The following is a 27,046-nucleotide window of genomic DNA, read 5'->3' on the forward strand; positions in this document are numbered from 1 at the left end:
TTGTTTTTAAATTGTTGTAGTTGTTTGTCCGTTGTTTTCCTCCTGTTTGTATCCCCCTCCCTTACTTTGGTTTGTGACCCGCCCTGAGTCCCTCTGGGAATAGGGTGGCATAGAAATGCAATAAATCAAATCAAATCAAATCTATGTCAAAATTGGACAGCCCTCTCTCTCAAATAGAGGAGGATACAACATCATCTATGTCCAGACTACACAAGGCTCCTCACCCATTTGTACCACTCAGGTGAACTTGATGACACAGATAAACCCCCAGGTGACCTTAACAACTGGCAAGAAGGATGCAAATGACCAGCTGTCTGAAAGGAATATACATCCTTCCATTTCCCTACCATCCTGCCAGAGCCGAAGAAGCTTCTTGGATGAGAAGCGAAACGCCTTCAAAGAAAAACCAGAAAGTCCAGTTGCCTCTTGAAAAAGCACCTTTGGGACAACACTGCTACTAATTTAACAATTGCAGTGATTCACTTGACAAGGGTGGCAAGAAAGGTCATAAAGCGGAGCAAAATTTACTTAGCAAATATCTCACTTAGTGACAGAAACGTTGGCCTCAACTGCGGTTGTTAAGTCAAGGACTTATCAGCACTAGAAACTGCTAGGGCTGAAATGAGCGTTGCAAAAGGTATGACCGCCCAACCTTGTTGGCGACTGCGTTGACACTTGGCCTGGCATCAAAGATGAGTATTTTGTGGGACTGGGCATTGGAATCCATGATCGCCTGAAGATACTTTTCATCTTCTTTGCTCCTCTTGCCACTGACGCCAACCATTGGCTGGCTGCAGCGAGTGATGGTGGCTTGGCTCTCTGGATGAATCCATGATAGAACCTGGTAGAAGACAAGAAAGGGAGGAGGGGAAACCAAGAGTGGATCAAGAAGATAACTGAATATCCTTGCTTTTTGCGTCTGTGGAGAGAAGAGGAGATAAAAATGTAATAAACCCTAGTTAACTCTAGTTAACTATAATAATAATAATAAAGATATGTTAGAGAGAGGAAATGTTAGATGTCCTACTAATTGACTTTTTTTCTTCTTAGAATATGTTATAAAGATATAAAGATATGGCAGATTGACTGGAACTGGGGGAAGGGGAAAAAAATGCCAGCAGGTGGCTGTGTTTTTGAAATCTTAACTAAATGAAAATTGTGGTGGGGTGTGATAGTAAAATATATAAATTTTTAACATATACATTTTAAACTGAATGGAATATATGTGATTGTGGACAGAACGCACGAAATGTACTTGTGACCAATGGATACGCTTTCTACAAGATGTAATGAAAGATGATGCTTTTCTTTTTGTGTTTTTTCTGTAATAAAACTAATAAAAAAAATTATATATATAAAAAAGAAGGTAACTGAATATCCTGGCTCTGCATTTAACTATTCTGCATCAAATCTCAGCAACTGCAGTACGAAGCATTCCTGCTGCTAGGATGGATGATGCCCATAAATTGTAAAAGGATTCTTACCGATCTTCACACAGACACACACACAACCCCAAAATCCACTTGGTGAAGGATGCAGCCCAACCCATTGGGAGACACCAGAAGAAGACATCCCGCTAGTGCCAGACTTACAGGTATACGGCCCCTTGACCGGAACGCAGCCACTTTCTTCAACTCCTCATCTGGAATATTGGCTGGAACTACCAGAAGGGCAGGATAGGTATCACAAAGCTCGTATTGTTCATTGAGGCTAGTCATTCTCCAACTTTCATTAGGAATGCCCTTCATAGGAAAGAGAAGCTGTTCAGGAGGTGTTAATAGGGGAAGGGAAGGGAGCAATGAGAGGAGAAGGGAGAGATGAGAGGAGAAAGGGGAGAAGGGAGGAGAGAAGAAGTGAGAGGAGAGAGGAGAAGGGAGGGGAAGAGAGAAATGAGAGGAGAGAGAAGGGCGGGGAGAAGGGAGACGAAGGGGGAAATGAGAGGAGAGAGGAGAAGGGAGAGGAGGGGAGAGGAGAACCTCTCTCTGGATACCAATCTCTAAAAATTAGATATTTACCGAACGTGGACAAAACAAATCCATTTCACTGTCCGCTTCACAGAGCAGATTTGTCTTTCTACCAGTTTTATTTCCCAGATTTTTAATAAGCAACAGCGGGGGGGGGGGGGGAATCACCTTGTGCTTATAAAGACAGCAGATTGCTTTGTAAATATACAAGGTGGCCTTTTATTTCATTTTTTTTTTTGATCCACAAAAATGTTTCACGTCCTCTGCAGTGCTAGTCATTCTGCAAACGCAGCATTGTTGCTGCAGTTTTTTCCTGGATAACCACGTGATATGCTATGATTTAGTTTAATCTGGCCCAGACACACTTATTACGTGGGAATCGTTTTCATTTGATTACCCCACTAGACCAACGTTTCCCAACCTTAGCTGCTTTAAGATGTGTGAACTTCAACTCCCAGAATTCTCAAGCCCTGCATTAGAAGTTCTTCCAGCCAGTAAGTTTGTAATAAGATAAGTTTGGCTGATTTTCAGCAAAACCTGAAAATCAGAGGCGGAAGAGTGAGACTCACCTGTCTTCTGTACTCCAAAATCGGATCATAAACGTTCCAGCCATTTTCGGGGAAAACTTCTTTATACTCAAATGCGAACAGAGGCTTAAAAAATGGAGAGATTCTTTAGCAATGCATGTTCCATTTTTATATGTAATTTCAAATAGCTACTGTGTTTTCCTGAAAATAAGACAGGGTCTTATTTTCTTTTGAACCCCTCGAAATAAGCACTTGGCTTTATTTTTGGGGAGCTCTTATCATTTTTGAGGTGCAGGAAGCGGCGAGTGTGGTCACCCCACGGCTTGCGGCTGTGTTGCAATATTTTTGGAGAGGGCTTATTTTCAGGGGAGGGCTTATTTTAGCACATGTGCTCAAAAGCCCGTTTGGGCTTATTATCCAAGGAGGTTTTATTTTCAGGGAAACAGGGTATTCCCGTGAAGCATTTTTTTGTTTGTGTACCTTAATAAAAGCACAAAAGAAAGGCAGAGAGCCCCAGAACGTACATCTGTTATAGTAAGCAGATCAATATATGTTTCTCCACATTCCTTTATTTTCTGATCTATGAAAGTGCCAAGAAACTGGTAGGGAAGAAATAAATGGTTCTTAAGGTGAAACTTAATAAGAACTGTTTTTCAAAGCAGCATTATAGGACTGCATTTCGCTTTCTTAGAGTTGCACAGGATTGCCAGTCTCTGTAAGTGATGGTCTCCAGATGGCGTTTTGTTTGTTTAGAGTGACATGGAACTTAATGCTAATTGTGGGATCTATAGCTAGGGAACAATCAACTGTTCCCATTTAGATTAGTGCGCAGTGATGAATAAGGCACAACCCCTCCCAAAGTTTTAATGCATGCCATGGCACATAAATCTTCACTGTCCACTTTCTCTTTTGCTTCATCAGGAGGAGGATTCGGCAAAGAATATTCTTGACCATAAAAACTCACGAATTAAAGAGTATCACAGGTCCCAACCAGAGGTGGTATTCAGCCAGTTCAGACTGATTCACTCAAACCGGTAGTGAAAATCACAGGTTGGCCCACCCTGACTCTATGCCACCCTATTTAGGCACAGTTTCAAGTCAAAGTGAATGCATGGAAGGCTGAAAATCAGCCTCTGCACATCCAATTTTCGGCTTCTGTGCATCCTGTTTTTGGCCTCTGCGAAGAAGGCTGAAAACAGGACACACAGAGGCTGAAAATGGGACACGCGGAAGCCAAAAACGGGCCACGTAGAGGCAAAAAACGGGGCATGTGGAGGCCAAAAACGGGGTGTGTGGAGGCTGAAAACAGGGCATATGGGATTAAAAATGGGGTGCGCAGAGGCTAAAAAAGGGCCGTGTGGAGGCCAAAAATGGGGCACGCAGAGGCCAAAAATGGGGCTTGTGGAAGCTGAAAACAGGGCACATGGATCAAAAACGGGGTGCGCAACGGCCAAAAACGGGGCACACTAAGGCCAAAAACAGGAGTGCATCTTATGGTCGGGTGCGTCTTATGGAGCAAAAAATACGGTATGTGGAGAAATTTTGAACTCTCTTTAACTCCAGTTTGATTTGCACTTTCAAGGGGTACACTGAAGCTATATCACTGATGAGGTTTCTTGGATGAGAACATTTTCTTCAAGGGAAAAAACAGCCCAGTTGCCTTTTGAAAAAGCACCCTTGAGACATTGTTCTTATCGTAGTAGTGCACACCCAACCTTGACTGATCTTAAAAAGACAAGCAGAATCAAATTTGTATTTTGACCGGAGATCAGTAGGAAATCTTAAGAGCTGTAGGCTAGAAAGGGAAGTTGCAAAAAACATCCTGGAAGAAGATAGTGGCAAAACTTCAGTATTGTTGCCCGAGAAGACCTCATGGATATTTCCCTCAGGTCACCAAGGAGTTGAACTCAATCCAAAGGTTTCTTTACCCTTTCAGACTGTTTTTAAAAGAAAGGAATGTTTGGCACACATATCCCACCCACCCCCCATCAATTAGGGGAAAAGTGACTAATCCCAGGATTTATGGGGAAATAAAAAATATTTGAACATTCTGATTCATCCCTAAGTCTCCCTCTTTTGCAACATGAAAGGATTACAGCCTTGCTTTTAGACTGGCTTCAAGAAGCCAATAACCCCCACCAAGATCAACATAGCAATAGCAATAGCAGTTAGACTTATATACCGCTTCATAGGGCTTTCAGCCCTCTCTAAGCAGTTTACAGAGTCAGCATATTGCCCCCAACAACAATCTGGGTTCTCATTTTACCCACCTCGGAAGGATGGAAGGCTGAGTCAACCCTGAGCCGGTGAGATTTGAACAGCCGAACTGCAGAACTGCAGTCAGCTGAAGTAGCCTGCAGTGCTGCATTGAACCACTGCGCCACCTTGGCTCCACATACCTTCACTTTCCTGCATTTTTATCTTATAATCAGCGGTGGCCTGCTGGGGGTTCACAGGGGTTCGGGAGAAGCGCTAGCTAAGATTCTGTGCAGTTCAGGGAACCCCCAAACCCCACTCCTGGCTGGCCCTGCTCACCCCACCCGTCCCAGGAGTCCCCACGCGGCCCATTATGGATGCAGGTAAGTGGAGGGCGTGCACGGAGGCTCAGAGACGGTGAAAAACAGGCCTACTGGAAGTTTGAGAAGGCCAGAAATGGGCCCGTTTCTGGCCTCCAGAGGGCTTCTAGCGTGGCACGACAAAACCGTGCTCGACTAAAGCGCGCCTGATTAAACCACGTCGCTGACGTCATCAGCAGGGCGACAACAGCGAGCGCGGAGAAAGAAGGGCACTTTAAATAGCGCTTTGAAAGCAAGCCGATTCAACTTAAGGTAAGGGTTAGGTTTAGGGTTAGGTTTAGGGTTAGGGTTAGGTTTAGGGTTAGGTTTAGGGTTAGGATTAGGTTTAGCGTTAGGTTTAGGGTTAGGTTTAGGATTAGGTTAAGGGTTAGGTTTAGGGTTAGGTTTAGGATTAGGTTTAGGGGGGTTAGGTTTAGGTTTAGCTTTTACAGCGTGTTTTTTTCTCCGCGCTGTGATGACGTCAGCTACGCGGTTTTGTCGAGCGCCCTTTAGTCGAACACGGTTTTGTGGTGGAACCCGCTTCTAGAGCCTGGGGAGGCCGTTTTCGCCTTCCTAGAGGCTTGAGGGAAGTCTCCGGAGCCCGGGGAAGGCAATAAATACACACACACACCCCGCCGTGGAACAGGAGGCTAACTAGGCCATGCCCAATATATAACCAGGCAGAGAACTAAATAAAACTAAATTTGCTAAAAAAAAAAATTGAAGCCCACCCCTGCTTATAATCACGGTGTACAGGTAGTCCTCAACATACAGTTGTTCGTTCAGTAACCATTTGAAGTTACAATGGCACTGAAAAAGGTGACTTATGACTGTTTTTCACACCTACAATTGTTGCAGTATTCTCATGGTCATGTGATTAAAATTTGGACCCATGGCAACTGGCATGCATTTATTATAATTGCAGAATCCCGGGATCATGTGATCACCTTCTGTGAACTCCTGACAATGAGGAAACCAGATTCACATTAAAAAAAACTGCGTTACTAACTTAAAGTGATTCAGTGATTCGCTTAACAACCGTGGAAAGAAAGGTAAAACGGGGAAAACCCACTTAACAATTGCACTGATGATGTTACCTAGTTAGGGTAATGCAACATCTGCAAGAAAACAAGCAAGCTCAGAGATCCCCAAGGACCCCTCCCTTAACAACTGTATTACTTAGTAATGGAAATTTGTGCTCCATTGGGGTTGTAATTCGAGGACTACCTGGATACCTTGGAAAAGAAGACGTTTGTCAGATTTAGCAACAAATACTCACCAAGTGATTGGACATTGGAAATGCATACTTTGTCAAGTTCTCAAATATGGCTCTTCTCGTGCGACCTTCAGGCCTATGAGCGAACCGAAGATTTCGGATATCCTACAAAATGTAGGGAAAACATGAGATTGTACCAGAAGCCCATTAGCCCCCCCCCCCCCCATACTAATTCATTTTCTGAGAAATTACTTTATCAATTGTTGCCAAATTCCTCCTATGTCATATTGTGGAGAGGAGGAAAATTATTTTGTAAGCGGTAAAAACCACAAGTCACTTTGAACTGTGATTTTTAATCTGGTGTCCGTGAAGTACCATATTTTTTTGGAGTATAAGATGCACCTTTCCCCCCCAAAAAAGAGGGTGAAAATCTAGATGCGTTTTATACACTGAATACACCATTTTTGGCCTCCCGAAACCCCGCCCCCTTCACAAAAATGAATGTGCAGAGTCTGAGAGGCCTACAAAGTGCTCCTGGGGGCTGGGGAGGGCAAAAACAAGCGAAAAATGGGCCCTTTTTTTGCTCATTTTTGCCCCTCCTCCAGAGCACTCTACAAGCCTCCTAAAGGCTATCCATGCCCTTTTTTTTGGCAAAAAAGGGGGCCGTTTTTGCAAAAAATGGGCCATTATTTGCTCTCAAACTCTCAGCATGCCCCGTTTTTCACAAAAAATGAGGCGTGCAGAAAGTTTGGGAGGTCTGCAGAGTGCAGAACCTTCTTTACCTCTTCAAAATCTTGGTGCGAATTATACTCCGAAAAATACGGTAGTTTTCAAGGAAGCCACAAACTTGGATGGGAAAAATGACATGACTTTTATTCCCCACTAATCTCTAATTTAAATTTAGCTTTTCATTCAATCATGAATGTAGGCGAGAGTGGTCTCCAGACTCAAAAAATGTTTAACTTCAATGAACCTCATCTAAAATTATTATACCTTAAAACATAAAACCAGAGCAGTCCACTCTTCAACTGGACAGGAGGTTGGATTAAATGATCTTCAGAGTCATTCACAACCCTTACATTTTATGATTATATGAATTTTCTGACAACATGCTTTACTGGAGGTCCATTAAGAACGTTATAAGCCATACCCATTACATGCTATATGGATCGTGAACTCAGTATCTTCTCATTCTTGATAAACCAGTTTACCTTGCACACAATTTCTAGGCCATATGAATTTTCACCACGACTGGAAGCTCCTCCAATTTTCTCTACTCTGTTAATCACTCCAAGAGGGCCATCTAGAACAAATGGAGGGTTCTGGAAAAAAATGGAAATTTATTAATAAAGCATCCAAACTACTGAATTGTTTTTAGACAGAGCTAACAGAGCTAAGGATTTGATTTTTTGATACATAGCTATGCAATAAACTCACGAACACATTCAGAAAGCTGAGGATACTGTTAGGATTAATGCATTAGATCAGGAGTATCAAACTCAATTTCATTGAGGGTTGTGTTTGACTTCCAGGAGGGCGTGGGGCGTGGCCAGGATGGGCGTGGCCTGCTCACCATCACTCGTGTTGGGGTGTCTGTGGCGGCCTGAGCGCTCTGCCAGAGAAAATGGGCTCCCGAGCTCCGTTTTCAGCTGTGACAGTCTCCTGCAACCCTCTGCCAGTGAAAATGGAGCTCCATTTTCGCTGGCAGAGGCACTGCGGGCTAGTCCCTTTCTGTTTTCAGAGTGGCCCCCTGGGCCAGATCTAAGCACCCTGTTTGATACCCCTGCATTAGTTAATATATATATATATATATATATATATATATATATATATATATATATATATATATATATATATATATATATATATCCTTATTATATATAGCGTATTACACATTGAATCTGTTTTCATTTTGCCACCAAAACAAGCTCTCTGTGAAATATGGTGGTCTGAGAGAGAAAAACTGGCCAAAATCACTCAGAAAATTTCCACAACTAAGAGTGGATAAAATTGGATCTCCCCAAGCTTAATCCAACACCTAAATGACTATTCAGCACAAAATATATTTCCCTTTGTTACATGTCAACACATGACCATTGTCCAGTGGTTGGATTCAGCCAGTCCGCACCTATTCGAGAGAACCGGTTGTTAACTTTCTAAGCAGTTTGGAGAACTGCTTGTTGGAAGAAGCTTCCTTTTCTTTTTTTCCACTTTACAGGGCTAATCCTGTAAGGAAGGCAGGAAGGAAACATTCTGGTGTTGTTTCTAGCCTAATCTTTATTGCACTGCTTACTGAAACCGCCTCTCCGGTTAACCCTTACTACATTGTAACAGCTAAGGCGAAGCGCCCATCGACATGAGTGATGCTGAGTTGGCCGCGCCCACCAAGTCATATGACCACTGAGCCACGCCTATCCAGAACCGGTTGTTAAATTATTTGAATCCCACCCACTGCCATTGTCTATAAAAATACAAGCTATGAGAAAATGTAAATTTTAAAGTGGCTTTTTGTTCTATGCATGGTATGGAAATGTGAATATTACAGCTTTGCTTTGCTCCTTCTTATGGCAATCATAAATTTTGCCACTACTGTGCAAGAAATAACAGACTTGCTCTCTGGAGACTGAATCTAAAGTGCTTTATAGTCCTAATGAATATTTGAAGTTGATGAATATCCGTAAAAGTCCTGGTTCATTTAGCCTACATTTATCTACGTTGCTGGCAATGTCGCTCCAGTGTTTTCACAGGTGAGTTTTTCTCTCCCTCCTTTTCATTATGTAGTTGTAAATGCTGACACATTATATTGTTTCAGAAGAATAATATTTATGCAATATCAATTAAAAATCATTGACATTCTATTATTTAGCTAACCTAGGGCAGTGTTTCTTAAAGTATGGTCCTGGGATCCCCAAGGCTCCCGCTGCAGTCCTCAAAATCAAAATTATTTGCCAACCTAGCTTGAAAAATAACCCAATATTAAAATCCCATCAAACAACCAGGATAAAAGGTAGAGGCAAAGAGATTCCCAAAGTGCTTTTCTCAAAAAGCAACTGGACTTTCTTGTTTTTTTCCTTCTTCACGTTGTGGCCTGCCGGCGGCCAACAAAGCTAGCAGCAGAGTCAGACAGTGAGGAGGTTGGGGAGGAACATGGGCCAGTCCTGGAGGCTGACGAAAGCTCAGACGACGGCTCTGCATCGGAGGCAGAGAAGGGAGCTAGACAGCAGTGAGGCAGAGGAACAGCTGGAGCCTGTTCTCAGTGTGTGCATGTGCAGAGCTGCCAGAAGACAAGAACAACTAAGAAAGTGGGGTTGACTTGGGAGTAAAGTCACGCCTTGGAGGTGATTGGACTCTCCCATAGGAAACAAAACGGGGAATGGGCTTTTTCAGGAAACAATTCTTTCCTTTGGTCATTTCAAGAGTGGAAAGTTCTGTTTGTGACTATAAGAGACTCTGTGCCAAATTTTGCCTTGTCCTGCGTTTGGAAACTAGTTATCTGGCAGCTCTCCAAGTGAGATAAGGTTCGTGTTGATAAATATTCCTCTGACAGACTGTTTGCAAAGCCTTGCTGACTGTGTATGAAAGGAGTTTACAGTCCTGTAAATAAAAGAGGTTTTGCCGGGACCCAGACTCTGCTTCATGCTTTTTAAGGAAGCCTGGGTCAGAACACTTCAGTTCTGAAGAAGCTTCTTGGATGAGAAGCAAAATGTTTTCAAAGAAAAAAAAATCAAGAAAGCCTGATTGCTTTTCGGAAAAAGCATCTTTGGGACAGCCATAAATCCAGATACTGAAAATCTCCATAGACACGTAGAGACAGAGAATGCATTGATTTTAATTTTTAATATGGTAAATATTGATAAATATAACCCATACAAACAAAAGCTCTTGATAATTTTTAAAAATAGAAAGGGATTCAGTATTTCTCAACCTTAGTAATTTGAAGATGGGTGGATTTCTAGTCCCAGAATTTCCTAGCCAGAATAGCTGGCTGGGGAATTCTGGGATTTGAAGTCCACCAATTTTTAAATTACCAAGGTTGAGAAACATTGAGTTATAGTATTGGAAATAAAGAGGAAGAAATATTCTATCAAGATTAATTAAAATATAGAATGTTGATAATACAAGCATTAAATAGCTTGACTTTTTCATCCAAAATTCAGTATAATGTGTGTGTGTGTGTGTTCCAGCATAACTCTGGAACAGGTCAAGCAATTTCAACCAAACTTGGTACACAGATGACTTAGACTCTAGAAACAAATACTGTGGGGAAAAGGCACCCCTAACACCCTTTTGGGGGGGGGAGTGTTCTGTTAAGATACAGCCTGTTGTGCCTTAAAATGGCTTCTACTGTAAAGCACAGTGGAGTTGCCATGATAATGGTTCAGTGCTCCACAAGAGGGCTCCCACTGATAAGGGAGAAAACCCAACATTAGAAATTATGTTTGGTCCAGACATTTTCAACAAAATCAGGGATTTTCCTATTTAATACAGGATTAGGACATATAAATACCTGGGCAACGCCAGGTTATCAGCTAGCGTTAGATAAAAAGAAATGCTGCATCTAAGTATTTGTTGTGCAATAAAAAATTCAGTTCTGATTATTTCATGTTGAAGGCTATTATTGTGTAATCACTTGATATATAAGCATGTGAGATTTTTCAACTCCACTTCGAAAGGCAGACGATTCCATCATGGCTCACAAAGTACATACTGAGCTGTGCCCCCCCTTCAAATAGAGTATCCATCAAAAACAAGAAAAAAGTTTTTTAAAAAAGCAATTTATTAAGCCTTACCCTTTCCATGCTTTTAAAATACAGTCTGTAATTTGTAACTGTCAAAGTTCCTCGAATACCTCCAGTAAATGGGCAGATATGAGTAACATCTTTTGCTAGGAAAGAAATTAGAAGTATTATAAATATTTCCACAGGGAACCATTGCCGTAAGGTTTAAAATATCTCCTCCCCCCCCCCACCTCCTGTTTTTTTTAAGGTGAAAGAGTAATTCTGGATTTATGCCTTCTGGACAAGAAAACAAAAAGAATTCCTTCTCACTACTTCTGCAGTCTTGTACATGGAGAAATATGTGGGAGAAGGACAAAGGATTTCAAACTTTGTGGCAGGAACAAATAAATATGGCCTGACGTGATTATTTTATGGACAGATTTGAGAATGAGAGAGACACACAGTTTGACATTATTTCCCCTGGAATCTCTGACAAAATGCTTAACCTTTAAACTTTCCCGCAAAGTTATTTTAATGAGCCCCATGCGCAGCTAGAAGCTGGATTCATATAAACAAAGACTTGAAGCCAAGTATTTCTAGCAGGAATTCGTCTGACACACACCGGCCCAGTTACCCCGTTTCATTTGTTTTGCCAGTTTTCTAGTTCTAGCCTATCAATCCTACACTCCTTAGGTCAAGACCAGAGGTGGTATTCAGCAGGTTCTGACCAGTTCTGGAGAACCGATAGCGGAAATTTTGAGTAGTTCAGAGAACTGGTAAATACCACTGAATGCACTGGAAGGGGGACTTTGCAGTATCCTTCCCCTGGAGTAGGGAGGGAATGGGGATTTTACAGTATCCTTCTCCTGGAGAGGGGAGGGAATGGGGATTTTGCAGTATCCTTCTCCTGGAGTAGGGAGGGAATGGGGATTTTGTAGTATCCTTGCCCTGGAGTAGGGAGGGAATGGAGTTTTTGCAGTATCCTTCCTCTGGAGAGGAGTGGGAATAGAGATTTTACAGTATCCTTCCCCTGGAGTGGGGAGGGAATGGGAATTTTACAGTATCCTTCTCCTGGAGTGGGGAGGGAATGGGGATTTTACAGAATCCTTCCCCTGGAGTGGGGAGGGAATGGGGATTTTACAGTATCCTTCTCCTGGAGAGGGGAGGGAATGGGGATTTTGCAGTATCCTTGCCCTCGAATAGGAAGGGAATGGAGATTTTACAGTATCCTTCTCCTGAAGTAGGGAGGGAATGGGGATTTTACAATATCCTTCTCCTGAAGTAGGGAGGGAATGGGGATTTTACAGTATCCTTCTCCTGGAGTAGGAAGGGAATGGAGATTTTACAGTATCCTTCTCCTGGAGTAGGAAGGGAATGGAGATTTTACAGCAGTGATGGGCAACCTTTTTGGCGTGGTGTGTCAAAAATTGGCAAAAAATCGAGCATAACTCGCGTTGTGTGTCACTTCGACAAAAACATAATTTTGCGCAATTTATAGTTTAAACTACAAAAATGGCGCTCACAGTTCCCGTTGGCACTCCGCTGTTCCCTGCTGTGGTGCGGTCGTAACCGACAGTCCCAGGAGTAGACTCTCTGTGCCGGCCTGACTGGAGAGAGGTGCGCACTGTTCCCGCGCTCCTCTCCTGCGGGTCCTCCCTCGCCGCGCTGATGACGTGTGTGCGCACGGCACGCACGCCTTACCAGCAGCCCCTGTGCTCAGAAAGGGGCGGCGGCGATACAGTAAGTGAGTGTGGGCGGGGGAGATCACACGTCCCACCCACCCCCGTTCCTCCAGCACAGATTCTTTCATCCTCGGCGGCCGTGCAGGAGCCGAGGATGAATTGCATGAAATCCTATGCGTGTCACCCCAAATGGCTACGCGTGTCAGCACTGACACGCGTGTCATAGGTTCGCCATCACTGTTTTACAGTATCCTTCTCCTGGAGTAGGAAGGGAATGGAGATTTTACAATATCCTTCTCCTGAAGTAGGGAGGGAATGGAGTTTTTGCAGTATCCTTCCCCTGGAGTAGGGAGGGAATGTGGATTTTACATTATCCTTCACTTGGAGAGGAGTGGGAATGGGGATTTTGTAGTAACCTTCCCCTGGAGTGGGGAGGGAATGGAGATTTTACAGTATCCTTCCCCTGCCAGGCCCATCAAGCCATGCCCACCAAGTCACACCACATCCACAGAACCACTAGTAAAAATTTTAGAATCCCACCACTGGTCAACATGTAATCAAAATCAGACCCATGTATTTAAGACAGCTGCAGTGTCCAAGGGCCATGTGTTCACTTTTGGGGGTGGCGGGGGCGACCTTCTGACAAGCAAAACTAATGGGGAAGCCAGATTCACTTAACAACCATGTTACTAACTTAAGAACTGCAGTGATTCACTTAACACCAATGCAAGAAAGGTCATAAAATGGGGCAACAAAAATTTTGGGCTCTATTGTGCTCGTAAGTCAAGTGATCTCCCTGTAATTGGAAGAGGATTGATTTTTCAGGAATATGAGTGTGCCTGAATAAAACAGAAGTAACTGTGTGGATGGAGGGCTGGCCAAGTGAGGTACACGTTGACGCATCATTGACATTTGGGCTTCTGTGTGCTAGCATAGAGGTGCTTTGGTTGAAAGTCTTAATCAGGTTCCTTCCACTGATATATACTGATAGCGGATGCTAATTTGTAAGTATTGGTTCTGTCTGTCTGTCTGCCTACCTACGTACCGTGTGTGTGTATATGTGTCTGTCTGTCTGTCTGTCTGTCTGTCTGTCTATCTATCTATCTATGTATCTATGTATCTATGTATCTATCTATCTCAGTGATGGCAAACCTTTTCAGGACCGAGTACCCAAACTGGAATGATTCACTTAACAACTATAGCCAAGAAGCCTGTACGATGGGGCCAAACTCACTTAACAACTGTCTTGCTTAGCAATGGAAATTTGGGGCTCAATTGTGGTCGTACTTTGAGGACTACTTTCCACGGCTCTTGCAGTTTACTTTGGTGAGGAAAATGCAAATAGCTGCACTTACCCATGTCCTTAATAGTTTCTCCTGGTAGTAAAGGGGGCTCTTCCATTTCAGCTAATTTATTAGATTCTCTGAGTATCTAAAACAGAAACACAACATCAGGTGCACTCAGCTTCAATCCTTAAAAGTTCAAGAGTCTGAAACTTTCTCGCCCCATCTGTGAAGAATAACCTAAGCCCAACTAACAATGCCTGGCACTAAAATGTGTCTCTTGCACTTCAACCGACCTGATTCGCAGCTTCTAGGAAAATCTACAAGGGGGTCTCCCATTTTGTTTTTCTGAGGTAAGGCCCAAATGATGAAATTACTTGTCTTCTTCACCAAACCTTTTGTGTACATTATGTATACTGTGGAGAATGTAAGTAGCCCAGATCGACTGGTTAAAAAATACGATCGAATGAACGAATGAAATAAAATCCTATATTATATTTGGATACTGAAATTAATCAATTAACTATATTTTTAAATAAATCTTAAATAAATCTTCCTTACAGAAGTAAGGAAAGGCTTCATGAGGAGGATCAGACAACTGTTGGCAACAGAAAAAAAGAGAAAAAAATTTGGATACTCTTGAGGGTTGGTTTTTTTTTTTGAGTTTTGGTGATTCCCCCCCCCCAACATAGTTTGTTTAACCGTAGTTTGCTGAATAAGCTATGATAGTCCAGTTTGCGCAACACAGTAAGCCATACAACACATTTTATGAAGCAAAATTCCTATGTTTTATACAATATAGTACAATAGGCTGGAATCAAATACAGGTTGTCCTTGACTTATGAAAACATTTACTTAGCCACGTTGAAAGTTATGGTGGCACTGAAAAAAATGACTTTTGATTGGTTCTCACCCTTACGACCATCACAACATCCCCGTGGTAATGTAATCAAAATTAAGATACTTGGCAACGGGTGGGTATTTATGATGGCTGCAGCATCCTGGGGTAGGTGATTGCCATTTGCAACTTTCCCAGCCAGTTTTGGACATAGAGAAATCTGGATTCACTTAACAACTATGGGATCCACTTAACAACTGCAGTGATTTGCTTAAGAACTGCGGCAAGAAAAGGTCATAAAATTGACGCAACTTACTTAACAACCGCCTTGCTTAGCAACATAAATTCTGCTCCCAATTGTGATCGTAAATTGAGGACTATGTGTAGAGCAGTGGTTCCCAAATTTGGCAACTTTAAGACTTGTGGACTGAAGTCCACAAGTCTTAAAGTTGCCAAGTTTGGGAACCACTGGTGTAGAGGATATGATGTTTTGGTAAGTATGTTGAGTGCGATCACCTTGCTCTTTGTGTAAGAACAGCATGTAGAGATATAAAATAAAGATTTGCTAGACAGCATCAATTGTCCAGTAATTCTCATGAACCAACTTTGTATCATCTTTCCCCTTGCTATTTCCAATTTGCTCAACTTCTCCTTTGGACAAAAAAATCACCTTCAGGAATCAGCTTTAATTAAAAAAAAAAACTTTTCTTCTTTTTAAAATTCAAATCATAATTTGCACTCACTCCACTTTACCAGTTAGAAAAATGCATCACATCAAGAAGAGAGACTGTCAAAAGTTAATAAACAATAGAGTTTTAAAGAGGTTAAGAGATGATGGATAATTAATAAAATGGAAAAATATATAGGCAAAAATATATACACAAAATAGTAGTATATTCACTAATAGACAGTATGTACTTACTACAACTCGAATAAGTTAAGATTAGTAGGTGGGAATTTAGAATTAGGCAATGTAATTGTATTAATAATATTAATAATGTATTAAAAAGTATATTGTGAATTTAAAATAGTAAGGACTAGAAATTATGGGGATTTTGAGTCACACTCCTGGGATTGATTAAATATTGTTAATATTTGGCATTATTAGTAATACTACACATTTGGAATATTGAAATTATGGTGGAATAATGAGTAATTCTTAAAATATTAAATGATAGTATTTAGTAGGGATAATAAATACAGAGTGCATAGAAATATTATTCATGTTTAAATGAATTAATGGGAAAATGATAAAGGATTATGAAAAGAGACTAATATTGTTGAAGTTGGAAGTTTAGAATTATGCATATTTATTTGTATTACTATTGTTTAAAAAAGACTTGCACCCAGTCAATGCACTGTGCATAAAATATGTAAGTTTATATTGAAAAAAAGAAAAAAAATGCAAAAAGAAAAAAAGAAAAGAAAAAGAAGAGAGACCGAATTTCTGGTGCAGTGAAGTAGACGTTACTGTGTTTAATTCCTACAAATTAGCAAGACCGTTGAGAAAAATCATTGCAAACTTTACTCTTTCAACATTTTTTTCTTTTTTTAAAAAAAAAAAGACTTCAGCTGCAATCTGGAAACACTTGCTGATTATTTAGTGACGATTGTTTTTACAGATGAATCTATGGGGGTTAATGAATTAGGGTTACATTAAATTAGGGGTGAGTAGTTATCCCTTGCATCTCTGAAAAATCCAAGCGAGGAAAGAGGAATACATTTTTGTACGGACCCCAAGACAAACTGCAGGCTTTTGGCAAAAAGCTAGATTTGTCGTGTGATGATAGAAGAACACAATCCCTTGCCCACACGCACTTTGCAAAAGGAAGACTGAGAATTAAGTCACAATAAGAATGAACACAGCAGCCTCAAAGAGGAAATAATGGATTCCTCCTCAGAAGGTCACTCCAAGGCCACCAGCTTGTACTCTTCAAATCGGGTTCTTCTCAAATGACAACCAAAGATAATTGGAGGAGAGCATTCTTGCTCCAAGATGGGCACCTATGCAAATACTCAAGGACCTTGACTAATTCTGAGATAACTTTTTTTTTCTATGCCTGCCTTTTGAAATACCAACCCATTCTAGACACTTCTATTTTCCTTGTCTCAGAGACAAAAGATTGAGCGAGGCTGGCTTTTCCCCGATCTAATGTGCGCTAAATTTAAATTTTTCCCTGATCTAATTTACACTAAATCAATAGACTGTAACCTGGTCTTTGACAAGTCTATGACGAGAGAGAGCTATAAAAAGAAGACAGAGGAAGGACAAAACTAAAAGAGGATCTTGCTAAATAAGCTAAATTCTTTTGCATCGGGAGGCAATTGGTGAACAGCGAGGAGGGGGAAAAGGAACCGGAGGGTTTATGAGCTTCGATGTCTTTTTTAAAATAAAATAAAATAAAGGGAAAAGAAGGCTGGATGTATGAAATCTGCTTGCCAGTTTCAGGGGTGCTGATGCAAGTAGAAATTCCTGCATGCCCTTCACGGTTTCAGGGACCATAATATATATTAAAAAAAAAAGAGAGAGAGAAACTCCTGCAATTTCTGGTGCAGGTTTTTGCTGTGCTATTTTTACAACATTTATTTTTTGCAAAAACTCATGCTATCATTTTTCATGCAGTCATTAAAACACATTCAATGTAATTTTTTAAAAAAAAAACCCATACACACACATTCTAAAACCTAGTCAAGGTAAAATGAAAAAGAAAATCACACTATTCTTTAAGTAATCAATGGCCAATATTCTTTAGGTAATCAAGGGACGTGATGGCTCAGTGGCTAAGATGCCGAGCTTGTCGATAAGAAAGGTCGGCAGTTCGGCGGTTCGAATCCCGAGCGCTGCGTAACGGAGTGAGCTCCCGTTACTTGTCCCAGCTTCTGCCAACCTAGCAGTTCGAAAGCACGCAAAAATGCAAGTAGAAAAATAGGGACCACCTTTGGTGGGAAGATAACAGTGTTCGGTGTGCCTTCGGCGTTTAGTCATGCAGTCCACATGACCATGGAGATGTCTTAGGACAGCGCTGGCTCTTCGGCTTTGAAATGGAGATGAGCACTGCCCCCAAGAGTTGGGAACAACTAGTACATATGAGCGAGGGGAACCTCTACCTTTATCTTTAATCAATGGCCATGTGCAATGTGAGGTGTCATAAGCATGTAGTTGTCCCTGCTTGGGATGAAAGAGCATCTCCTCATCAGAAACAAAGTTAAAAATCTAGAATTCAAAAAACCGAGATGGCCACTAGTTGGCAGCAAGTTTGGTCAAAGTTAGATGAACCATGCCAACAAATTGAGGGCAAACCACATTCATCAATCAGCAACTGGTCATCAAAAGTTTTTTTTTATTAAAAAATGAGTTCGCTCAAATGGCCACTTCTTTTTCCTCCCTTTGAATCTATCACTTGACTACTTACCCTGGAATCAGAGAGAGAACCTGCTCTAATTTTAGAGCAGATCCATGAGATTCTTACTATAAGTAGCAACAACTTCCTAATTGATTTCTGGAACTCTAGAAGGAGCCATTGCTCACAGGTTTCTACCTCTACAAGGTCAGGATCTTCTGAAGAACCCTCAAGAAGCAATATAAAAGTCAACATTTAAAGCCCAGCCTCACCATCACCAAGCCTAGAATTCATGGTCTACTGGTTTCTAGTCCAGCCCTTCAGCCCCTTCTCCAAACTGGCTTTCTTCTACATTAGAATGCAGAAAAGTAGGTTTAAGTAGGTAGATGGGTACAAATGGATTTATTTTGTCTTTCTCACTTTGAGCTTTGTTCCACCCAAGTTCATTATTTAGGACCCTTATTGGTTTTGTCTAGAAAAAGCTTTGGAACAAAGCTCAACAAATTGGATTCAGACATTGACATGAAATCTGAACTGTCTTCTCTTGTAGCTTAGTTTTTTTTTTACCCCAAAGTAATACAGCTGGATGGAAAATTCCAAAGCAACTTATTATAGCATTTTAAGGTAGTAGGTGATAATGTAATCATTTCTCTCCCTCTCTCTCTCCCTCCCCTCTGTCCATCTGTCCGTCCATCCACCCACCCACCCACCCACCCATTCATCCATCTGTTGTGGCCCACCAGCAGAGCTGGCAGCAGATTCGGACAGTGAGGAGGTTGGGGAGGAACATGAGCCAGTCCTGGAGTCTGGGGAAGGCTCTGAGAAGGGCTTTGTGTCGGAGGCAGACAGGGGGCCAGAGCCATATGCTAGTTACCAGCTGCCTTCAGATCAGACATCAGTGAAGCAGATGAACAGCTGGAGCCTGTTCCCAGTGTACGCATGCACAGGGTTGTCAGACGAAGGAAACAGCTAAAGAACAGGAGTTGACTTGGGAGTAAGGCCACAGGTGGACGATGAATGGCCCCTCCCAGAGGAAATAAAAGAGGAGCAAAAGGGGAGTGGAGTTTGCAGAAGACAATTAGTTTGCTTAATTGGTTCGTGACTCTCTGAGACTCCTTGCCAAGTTTTGCAGATATCGGCCTGGCAGCTCTCCAAGCCAGATAAGGTCTGTGACTGTAAATCCTCCCTTGAAAGACTTTGCTGGATATGAATGACCAGAATTCACAGTAAATTAATAAAAGGAGTTTTTGTTGGGACAAGGAGTTTGCTTCATGCTCTTGGGAAGCCTAGGTCTGAACACCATCCATCCATCCATCCATCCATCATTAATCTATATCTATCTGAAAAAGAGAATGGCAAATTTTACTTATTTGTGGAAATAACTCATACGTAGTCTGAACCACATCAATTGCTAGTTATAAGCAACAGAATAATTTTCAGTTAAGAATATCTTGTATTGTAAATAAATATTTGTTTCCACTATAGTAGCTTGCTTGCTTTTACATTTAATCATAGGCCATATAATATAAACGGGTTTTGCATGAAAGCTACATCACATGGTCTCAACATGTAACACACCCAAAGTCCAAAGCTAACAAAAGGATCAGCTGTGAGTTCAACTAATGTGGCATTCGTTTCCTATTCCTAAGTGCCAGGTCAAAACATAACAGGAAGCGTTCATGGAAAAGCAGTTATATTTTCCTCCTGGGCCAAGGAGCACTGAGGATGTGAGCACACATAATAGTATCAGTGATAGCATAGGGCAGCATCTGGTGAATTTGGCAAATCTCCCTAAAGACAAGCAGGATTGGACCATGTTGGTACCTGGGTGGAAAACTACTAGAAAAGTTGCATCCCAGAGGAAAGGCTAAACCAGGGGTAGTCAACCTTTTTATACCTTCCGCCCACTTTTGTATTTATAGCAATAGCAATAGCAATAGCAGTTAGACTTATATACCGCTTCATAGGGCTTTCAGCCCTCTCTAAGCGGTTTACAGAGTCAGCACATCGCCCCCACAGTCTGGGTCCTCATTTCACCCACCTCGGAAGGATGGAAGGCTGAGTCAACCTTGAGCCGGCGAGATTAGAACCGCTGAACTGCAGATAACAGTCAGCTGAAAGTGGCCTGCAGTACTGCACCCTAACCACTGCGCCACCTCGGCTCTTGCATTTCTGGTAGTATTAAAATTTTCTAACCGCCCACCGGTTCCACAGTAATGGTGATTTATAAAGTAGGGAAGTAACTTTATAAAATTTATAAAGCAGAGTTACAGCAAACCCCTACCGCCCACCATGAAAGCTGGAACGCCCACTAGTGGGCGGTAGGGACCAGGTTGACCACCACTGGGCTAAACCATGAATTTGAAAAATAAGATCGTTCCAAGAAAACAAAAGGCAATGGGAACCCTCCTATAGATTCTATGATGGACGAATACAGGCTGACCTCAACGTGTATTTGACCACCAAAAAAACCCAAAGTGAAATAGAAACATTCCTCCCACATTAAAAATGCTATTAGAAGAGGACTTTTCTGAATTTAGGTTGAATGAATACCGTATATACTCGAGTATAGGCTGACCCGAATATAAGCCGAGGCACCTAATTTTACCACAAAAAACTGGAAAAGTTATTGACTCGAGTATAAGCCTAGGGTGGGAAATGCAGCACAGCTACTGGTAATGATGTCCCGTGCAGCCACGGGAGCGATGTCCCGCCTCCTATGACACACGGCACAGTGATTCCTATCATTGGATCACTGTACCAGAGGAGGTGGGACATCGCTATGTGGCTGCTTGTCATAACAAGGAGGAGGTGGGACATCGTTGCAGAGCGGCAGGAGGGGGAGGAAGGGGAATCGTAAGACAGCCCTGCATTACATTAGAACGTGAGGAGGGGGGATGGTGCGGTGCGCTCTGCGCAGCAAACTGACACAGAGGGAGGGGAAACTCACAGGGGCGCCGGGCCATTCACGAGCGTCACCCAGCGGCATGGCCCCGCCCCTTTTTCTCCTCCATTTCGGGCAAATTTTTCACTGACTCGAGTATAAGCCGAGGCGGCTTTTTTCAGCCCAAAAAGTGGGCTGAAAAACTCAGCTTATACTTGAGTATATACGGTACCTTTCATTTAGTGTGTACTTTATATGTACACATTTGAGGGGTCCTTGAGGATCTCTAAGATTTCTTTCAGACATTTCATTACTCTAACTAAGTAACATCATCACTGCTAGTAAGGAGTGCTGTTTGCTGTCAGTTTATATTCTAGTGACTTTTGCCTGCCTCTGTGGGCGATGGGGGGCAGTCTTAGAGATTCTATGATTGGGCTGTTTACTGATGGCTCTTTGGCAGGTTGTTGAAGGGGTATTGTTTACTTGATTGAAGTTAATCAGATGGTGTTAAATCTATGCTGATCTGGGTGATGGGATTACTGGTGGAGAAGTGCTGAAGTCTTTTTCTCTTTTGGGCTGGTTGATAGTATCTTTTGCATAGTCTATAAAGGTAAAGGTAAAGGTTCCCCTCGCACATGCATGCTAGTCGTTCCTGACTCTAGGGGGCAGTGCTCATCTCAGTTTCAAAGCCGAAGAGCCAGCGCTGTCTGAAGACGTCTCCGTGGTCATTTGGCTGGCATGACTAAAAGCTGAAGGCGCATGGAACATAGTTACCTTCCCACCAAAGGTGGTCCCTATTTTTCTACTTGCATTTTTTTTGCATGCTTTCGAACTGCTTAGGTTGGCAGAAGCTGGGACAAGTAACGGGAGCCCACTCCGTTACGCGGCACTAGGGATTCGAACCGCCCAACTGCTGACCTTTCTGATCGACAAGTGTCTTGGCCACTGAGCCACTTCCCTTCCTGCATGATCTATAGATGTTCTTAATGTCTATGTGTCTACTGATGGCTAAATTTAATTGTACATAGTACACCTTATTCACCCCAGGCCTCTGCTAAGGCATTGGTCAACTCCAGTGCTTACCCTCAAATCAGGAGAAAAGTTTTCGGTAGAAGTGGAGATAGAATCTGACGAAATGACCGAAGCTGATTTGGTGTGCGCTGAATGATCCGAATGAGACGTAGAAGCACTAGAGGAACAAGGATGAGAAAAAGAAGAAAAATCTAGAAACAACCTTTTGATTTTGTAGAGTTGTGTAGACCAAAACAACAACAACAACAACAACAACAAAAACTCCTTTATCGGCTTATCTTACAGACCCAGCATTCACCTTCAAGCTGTCAGCTTTCAGAACAGGGAGAAATTCTCCTTGAAATGACATACATTGGATAGCAATAGCAGTAACATTTAGGCTTATATTCTGCATATCAGAGGTAGTATTCAGCCGGCTCGGACAGGTTCAGGTGAACTGGTAGCTCCCACAATCAGCTGGCACCACCCATCCGCCCCTGTTCTATCCTGTCCTTTATTTCCTGCTTTCTAGCTCATCTCAAGCACCCAGCACAGCCGATTCCCCCCCCCAGCTGTTTTACTTAGAGTTGCTGACTTGAAAGGTAAGCAGCTGAGTTTCTAAATGCTCCATTTTCAGCGCTGCACGCGCATGCAAAGCACACATACAAGTTAAATGCATGCTCACCGAACCGGTTGTTAAACTGGCAGCAGCCCACCACAGCTGCACATAGAGATTTACAGCACTTCCTGGACAGTTTACAGTGTAGAAGCATTATTTGCATATCCCAACGGTGCTTTTTCAAGAGGCAACTGGACTTTCCATTTTTTTTCTTTGAAGATGTTTCGCTTCTCATCCAAGAAGAGAAACATCTTCAAAAAAAAACAAAACCAAAAACCCCAGAAAGTCCAGTTGCATCTTGAAAAAGCACCTTTGGGGCAGCCATGACCTGGATAATGGAGTCTCCATCAGTGACATGCAGTCAGGAGAGTCAGAGCCTCACTACTGTCATCATGAAAAAAAAAATATAAAAGGAAAAAGGCTGAGGTAGTTGCTGCCAGAATCACAGTGGATGACTCTGCTTGGTGCTTAACTGTTTAAAAAAAGCCTCTAAAAAGTGCCCTCTACAGGAGGAGGCGGGAGAACCACGTTCCTCATTTAGTCTATCTTTATGATCACTCGAGCAGAGTTAAGCAAGGGTTAAAAGCTGAATAATTCCTTATGTAGATGAGGCACGTGGTTTTTCTTGCCTCCTCCTATAGAGGGCGTTTTTTTTTAGAGGCTTTTTTAAACAGTTAAGCAGAGTCATCCATTGAGGACTCTGGCAGCAGCTAACCCAGCCTGACCTCAGCAGCTCTTGCCTTTTTCCTTTTATATTTTTACATTTTCATGATGGCAGGCAAGAGCAGAGTTGAAATCCTCTGTGATTGTGAAACAGCTGGAAAAGGTATGTGGGTTGGAGGGAGGGGGAGGAATTCAAAATTAATGCAATTTGTAAGTAATTGTAAGTAATTTGTGTGTGTGCATGTGTGTTTGTTTCTTCACTCAGAAGAAAGGTGGTAGGAGAGGCAGGGAGGGCAAAAACCGCTTTCTTTCTTTTTGCCTCACCAGCCATAAACCTCACTGCACGTCACTGGTCTCCATAGACAGTTAGCTATGCACTTTGGGATGAACACCTTTCAAATGGTGTAGGGGTATGAATGGATTTCCAGAAAAATTGCACAGTACAGGAACCATTTGCAGTTCAGTTTGAGATGCGGTCAACACAGAGTCATCCCCATCAGCCTGCACCTGTGCTCAACAGTGAAAGGACACAGGGTGGAAAACATCCTGCAGAGAGCAGAGCTCCAACTTCTCAATGAAAAATCAGAGCTGAAGAAGCTTCTTGGATGAGAAGCGGAAGGTCTTCAAAGAAAAACCAAGAAAATCCAGTTGCCTCTTGAAAAAAAGCACCTTTGGGGCAACCACGACCTGGATGACTGAGAATCTCCATAGACATCATTTGCACATTTCCCCCAATAATCTGGGTCCCGGATGCACTCATTGGACAAAGAACCTCAACTGAACTATCCTATTCAAGCACATTAAATTAGTCTCTTATAAGAACAGCCCAACCTGTCGTGAACTTCGTGTAGCCGTATCAGAATGAATTAGTTGATGGTCTTTGAGGTCCTTTCTTGACCTATCTAGATCAGGGGTGTCAAACTCGATTTCATTAAGGGCCACATCAGGGTTGACCTTGGAATGCTGGGGTAGGTGGGGCCAGGGTGGGCATGGCCAGCTCGATGTCACTCATGTAGGGGGCCAAATGTGATGGCCAAATGCTAAGACAGGACTTCCATCAGACCCTCCCTCCCTCTCATTACAATCTCCTTCATTCTTCCCGCCCTCCTCCTCTTCTTTTTCCTCTCCTCTTCATTCTCTTTCTTTCTTCCTTCCCCTCTTTCCTTATTTTTCCTTCCTTGCTCTCTTCTCATCTGTCCTTCATTTTCTTTCTTCTTTCCCTTCCTCCTTTCTTGCATGCTCAAATTTCTCCTTTGTTTTGTTTTTAGTTTGTTTTTCTAGCCCTCTGCCAGTGAAAACGGAGCCCGGGAGGGCCATGCACTCCCCGCTGCCCCGTTTTCAGCTGCAACAGCCTCCTGCAGCCCTTTGACAGTGAAAACGGAGGTCCTCCAGAGCTCCGTTTTTTTCTTGGCAGAGGGCTGCAGGAGGCTGTTGTGGCTGAAAATGGGGCCCAGGGTGCAGTGCGTGGCCCTCCCAACCTCCGTTTTTGCTAGCAGAGGCACCACGGGCTGGTCCTTTGTTATTTCCAGTGTGGCCCCACAGGCCATATCTAAGCACCCTGTGGGCTGGATCTAGTCCACGGGCCTTGAATTTGACACCCATGATCTAGATCAGTGGTAGTCAACCTGGTCCCTACCGCCCACTAGTGGGCGTTCCAGCTTTAATGGTGGGCGGTAGGGGTTTGCTGGAATTCTGCTTTATAAATTTTATAAAGTAAAGTTACTTCCCTACTTTATAAATCACCATTACTGTGGAACCGGTGGTCAGTTTGAAAATTTTACTACTAATAGAGATACAAAAGTGGGCGGTAGGTATAAAAAGGTTGACTACCCTTGATCTAGATCATATCTTTCCTTATGAGACGAGAAAGTGAACCTTCAGATATTGCTGAACTACAGTTAGTAATTTCCCTCCTTATTCCTACCATGGGAGTGCTGCCACAGTCATATAAGTGTAAAAAACCATCAATCTCATTTTTTTTCAGTGCCATTAAATGATCAGTAAAAGAATGGTTGTAAGTCAGGAACTACCTTTATTTGCCATTGAGTGAGCTTTTTCTAAAAACAGCCACATTTTTTTAAAAAAAAGAAAAGTGAAAACCTTTTACAGGCTTTTTGCTGAAATAAGAGAAAACTGAATTGAATTCTGGCTTGGAAGATTTAGAAGGACGAGGATTAAAGGACGGGGCGAGGGGATGTGCAAAACATTTACAAGGCATAAGGGACAATAAGAGTGTAATGAGCTGTTGTGGGAGAGGGGATGTCAGAAGTCATTTATAATACTTAACTTTAGGGCGGGGTTTTAGGTTTTCTTTTTCGTTCTTTTTACTATTTTTTTATTATACGAAAAATCAAAATTTTCATTTTATGCTGGCCATTGTCGTATAATAAGGTAAAGGTTCCCCTCAACTCTAGGGGGCGGTGCTCATCTCTGTTTCAAAGCCGAAGAGCCAGTGATGTCTGAAGACATCTCTGTGGTCATGTGGCCGGCATGACTAAACACCAAAGGCACATGGAATGCTGTTACCTTCCCACCAAAGGTGGTTCCTATTTTTCTACTTGCATTTTTACATGCTTTCGAACTGCTAAGGTTGGCAGAAGCTGGGACAAGTAACGGGAGTTCACTCCATTACGCGGCGCTATGGATTCGAACCGTCGAACTGCCAATCTTTCTGATCAACCAGTTCAGCGTCTTAGCCACTGAGCCACTGCGTCCCTTTAGATATTGGACAAATACAATCCATTTCAGAGCAGATTTCTCTTTTTACCAGTTTTACGTCTAGATTTTTAATTAGCAACAGGGGGCGGGGGGGGGGAAATCACCTTCTGCTATAAAGACAGCAGATCGCTTTGTAAATATACAAGGTGGCTTTTAAATGTTTTTTGATCCACAAAAATGTTTCACATCCTCTGCAGTGCTAGTCATTCTCCAGATGCAGTATTATTGCTGCAGTTTTTCCTGGATAACCATATGATATGCTATGATTTAGATTAATCTGGCCCAGACACACTTACGCGGGAATTGTTTTTATTTGATTACCCCACTAGAACAATCTTCTCCAAACTAACTTCCAAAGTTAACGGGAGCTCACTCCGTTACGCGGCGCGAGGGATTCGAACCAGCGAACTGCCAACCTTTCTGATCGATAAGCTCAGCGTCTTAGCCACTGAGCCGCCGCATCCCTTCTGTCGTACAATAGTGTACAGTATTCCAAGCACTGCTCATATAGGATTGGCTGTTCTTGTTGTTTTTAATATTCGTGGCTGGGAAGAAGCGCCCAAGTTAAAAGTCAGTCTGCTTGGTAAACAAAGCTCCGATTGTTAACCTCCCATTACAGAAAACTAACCGGTCATTGAAATTCAACACATGTTTCCTATGAAATAACCTTTGGTTGCTGTTGAATCATGCCATTCATGAGTCAAAACGGCTTAAACCCAGTTCCTTGGTACTAGCTGTAGAATTATCTTCTCCTTAAAAAGCCTCCTTTGCTTATAACACTGGGGGGAGGACGGGGAGACACTTTACTAACAAAATCTGATTAAAACTTTAACTTGAAGAAGTATACACACATAATGGAAGTTTTAACTAGATTTAAGCAAGAAATGCTTTCCCTGCATATTCTAACCCATGCAGCAAGAGAAAGGGCAAGCTTTCTAAATTTTGTGTACATAAACACTATAAATCAGTTGGATTACAATGAAGGGGGGAAGTCAGAAACCAGATATTTATCTATGCTATTTTTAAT

The 27,046-nt window shown here is 42.3% G+C and overlaps 1 protein-coding gene across 1 annotated transcript in view; it reads right to left on the reverse strand.

The window, feature by feature from the left end:
* MTMR2 (myotubularin related protein 2) overlaps positions 1–27,046 on the reverse strand; it is a 50,854-nt gene that overhangs the window by 16,859 nt on the left and 6,949 nt on the right. The window contains exons 2-9 of the mRNA XM_087721118.1: positions 22,092–22,197; positions 14,018–14,093; positions 11,053–11,147; positions 7,474–7,584; positions 6,326–6,427; positions 2,534–2,617; positions 1,593–1,742; positions 653–841 (exon numbers count right to left, since the gene is read on the reverse strand). Coding sequence (XP_087577244.1) covers positions 653–841; positions 1,593–1,742; positions 2,534–2,617; positions 6,326–6,427; positions 7,474–7,584; positions 11,053–11,147; positions 14,018–14,093; positions 22,092–22,197 — 913 coding nt within the window. The remainder of the gene's footprint in view (positions 1–652; positions 842–1,592; positions 1,743–2,533; positions 2,618–6,325; positions 6,428–7,473; positions 7,585–11,052; positions 11,148–14,017; positions 14,094–22,091; positions 22,198–27,046) is intronic.

The sequence above is a fragment of the Thamnophis sirtalis genome, unplaced genomic scaffold, assembly GCF_051295495.1.
Source record: "Thamnophis sirtalis isolate CommonGarterSnake01/CBP01778 unplaced genomic scaffold, rThaSir2_p1.2 scaffold_8, whole genome shotgun sequence".
NCBI classification, from domain to species: domain Eukaryota; kingdom Metazoa; phylum Chordata; class Lepidosauria; order Squamata; family Natricidae; genus Thamnophis; species Thamnophis sirtalis.